Consider the following 2,815-nt stretch of genomic DNA (forward strand, 5'->3'; position numbering starts at 1 on the left):
ACTTTGATGAATCTCGTAATAAATATTAGCACTAATAGAAAATAACCCTTTGATAAAACGCAAACAATGAATAAAGCAAAAATATGTATTTTCTAGTTATAGTTGAAACTAAAGAACCATAAAGCAAAACTCCAAATCCAACCAATAAGTCTAGTTACCTCATTACATGAGTAAGTAGGTGCTACTTATGGTTTACCAGAAAGCTTGTAACATCATAATCTATTATAAGAAAAGTACTTGCCTTTGGTACCCCAACTAAAAACCATTTCCATAATTGTGACTTCATGCCAATCTAAAACGAGTTTCGGCTTTTCTCCCTTAAATTCAAAAAACTCAACCTTTTTCACATCTTGAGTCATCATTTTTCTTGCATCACCTTCATGCAACTCCCGCTCTTCCGGCCCATCGAATTCCTAGAGCATCAAACAAACACATAAGTTTTTCATGTGAGGTGCGTAAATCTAAACTAATGTTTTTAATTCATGAAAAGACTAAATATTGACTCAATTGTCTTTACGCATATAGTAGGATAATGTGAAGGTACCCACTTCAAATCCTTTTAAGATTGCATCTAGGGTTTGTGAAAACTTAGTCTAAAGACCATCTGTGATCTTTTATGGCCAAAACTGAGATTTATTAAGACGGGTCATGAAGGGCATAAAAAAACTACCATTTGATCATATGAAAATACCTCTTTAACAATTAACTTGAGAGACTCTAGTTTGGGATAATATTTGAGAATTCGAATGAGTTCATCCATGGTGAAGGCATCAACTGCTGTGATTAGCGCCAAAGTCTTCAAATTAGGTAGAGCCGGATTACATGCAACATTAATGCACTACAATAATGACAGAAAGTAAGGATTGCAGTATACTCAAATTATAAAAATTTGATGAAAACAAATGATACTTTCAAACATCTCCAAGTGTCATATTTTTCCCTATGAATTACCTGATAACCAAGTTTGGAAAAAAAAAAAAAAAAAGAACATAGATTGAGAAATCTATAGAAACTATTCGTCTAGTAAAAATTGCTACATTTCAGCTTTTGGCAAGTATTCAAGCTAAAACTACACATTTCAGCCCTTATTGGAGCTATAAACTTTGATCCAAAACATTTCATGCATTTCTCTATTTATTTATTTTTTGGAAACGATGCATTTCTCTATTAAGTCCCTCTTTCTGCATTAAGTTAAAAAGAAATACCCATGTAGTATATTTACCAGATTACACCTTGTTCTCCATAAGTAGAAAAGAAACAACATTTAAGAAGTTAATGTTCTATTCTGTTTAATAGACTATTCTTCACATCTTCACTTATATAGAATGAATGCATTATGCATGAGGGTCAAGCATAACAATTAATTGTTGCAACATGAAACTTCTGTATTTTGCCATCAATGTCCTCAAGATTTAACTAGAGTGAGGGTCTTCTCTGATTTGGGTAAACTCTTTTATAAAAAAAAAAAAAAGGTGGTAAAGCTCCTTGCAGAAATTACATAGAAAACTTTTGTTTTAACAGGAATGAAGAGTTGTGCATAAAGTATATAACCATGTACCTGACTAAAGAAGTAAAGGTCGATCCACAAATATTCCACATGAGAAATTCCAGGAAACAATACAGATTTGATGTTCCCCGTCAATTTAGGCTCAATCCCTGCTTTATTTAAGGAGTCAAGACATTCAAACAAAAAATTATTTGCTATAAGACCTCTTAACTCCAAATCCACCAGTTTTGGGCAACAAATCTTAACTCCGCCACTCTGGCCATCATCCATAAGAGCCACATTAAGAATGCTAAGCTTCTTGAGCTTCGGACTTGAAATACAAAGAAGATCAAGTTTGCATAGCATGCAGTCTAACAAACCCAGATACTCAAGTGAAGGGCAGCTTTCCAGAAAACCTTTTACCACATTGCCGTCTCTCAAGTCAATATAGGCCAAATAAAGATCCTTAAGCCCAGGAAACCCGATAATATTAGGCAACTTTAGACCACGATAATTCAAATCCAACATTAATGCCTCCAAAGAACAGCAAGTCACAAGACAATGGGGGAGCTCGACATCCTCATTCTCGTCTTCAGGGTAAAACGTCAACTGAAGTTGTTTGACGTTTCTTGTAACGGCCATGTGAATCCACCGTCTTACTGTCGACATGCTGTAGTAATCATAACAATCTAAACTAAAACGATACAAATCGCTGGATCTGTTTGCTAAAACCCAAAACACAAAGTCTTTGAATTCGTCTGTTTTTAATTTGTCTTCTCGGTGAAATCGGGAAAATAAGTCTAGAGAGGGAATTGAAGTCCACAAATACCTCCATCGTCTGGACAAAATGCTGGTTTGAATTACTTCTTCTGTAAAGAAAAGAAAGGAAAGAATCAAGAGAAGAATAGAATCCGGCATGTTACTGATGAAATCGACCCCATCTTTAGATTTTGTTGTCTTATTTGGTTGTTCAAATTTGTTCATGCCTTTTTGGAGATGTGAATCAAAAATTTTTTAGAGACGCAGACGGATATCAAATCACACACAACACAGTTTCCAGTGATTTCTCTCTTTGGTCGCTCGTATATTCTACACTAGGTGTGAGACCAATGTATTACATGGGTTTATTTAAAAATAAAATAAATATGAAATTTTAAAAATTTGAAAATTTTGAATTTGTAAGAAAAATAAGATTTTTTTTTAATTATTAAAATTAATGAGGCTTTAATATATTGAATACATTACATATATACATCACTTTTAATAAATACCTTACATATATATATTACCTTACATATTAAATGTGGAATTTTAATTTAATAAAATGAA

The 2,815-nt window shown here is 33.1% G+C and overlaps 1 protein-coding gene across 1 annotated transcript; it reads right to left on the reverse strand.

Moving 5' to 3' along the window:
• Positions 1–212: 212 nt before the first annotated feature.
• On the reverse strand, positions 213–2,470 carry LOC111882909 (F-box/FBD/LRR-repeat protein At5g56420-like). The gene is made up of 4 exons (XM_023879280.1): positions 1,559–2,470; positions 910–951; positions 692–838; positions 213–413 (listed from the first exon to the last, which is right to left on the reverse strand). Exons 1-4 carry the CDS (start codon positions 2,468–2,470, stop codon positions 213–215), a joined length of 1,302 nt encoding a protein of 433 aa, XP_023735048.1.
• Between the last annotated feature and the right edge of the window lie 345 nt (positions 2,471–2,815).

This window comes from Lactuca sativa, chromosome 5 (genome assembly GCF_002870075.4).
Source record: "Lactuca sativa cultivar Salinas chromosome 5, Lsat_Salinas_v11, whole genome shotgun sequence".
Taxonomy (NCBI): domain Eukaryota; kingdom Viridiplantae; phylum Streptophyta; class Magnoliopsida; order Asterales; family Asteraceae; genus Lactuca; species Lactuca sativa.

What these genes read in the sequence shown, in the direction of transcription:
- LOC111882909 (XM_023879280.1), bottom strand. Translation starts at nt 2,470, where the DNA reads ATGAACAAATTTGAACAACCAAATAAGACAACAAAATCTAAAGATGGG. An exon ending in ACACTTGGAGATGTTTGAAA is followed by an intron (nt 839 to 909) that starts GTATCATTTGTT and finishes TCATTATTGTAG; the next exon opens with TGCATTAATGTTGCATGTAA. An exon ending in TCAAGTTAATTGTTAAAGAG is followed by an intron (nt 414 to 691) that starts GTATTTTCATAT and finishes TTGATGCTCTAG; the next exon opens with GAATTCGATGGGCCGGAAGA.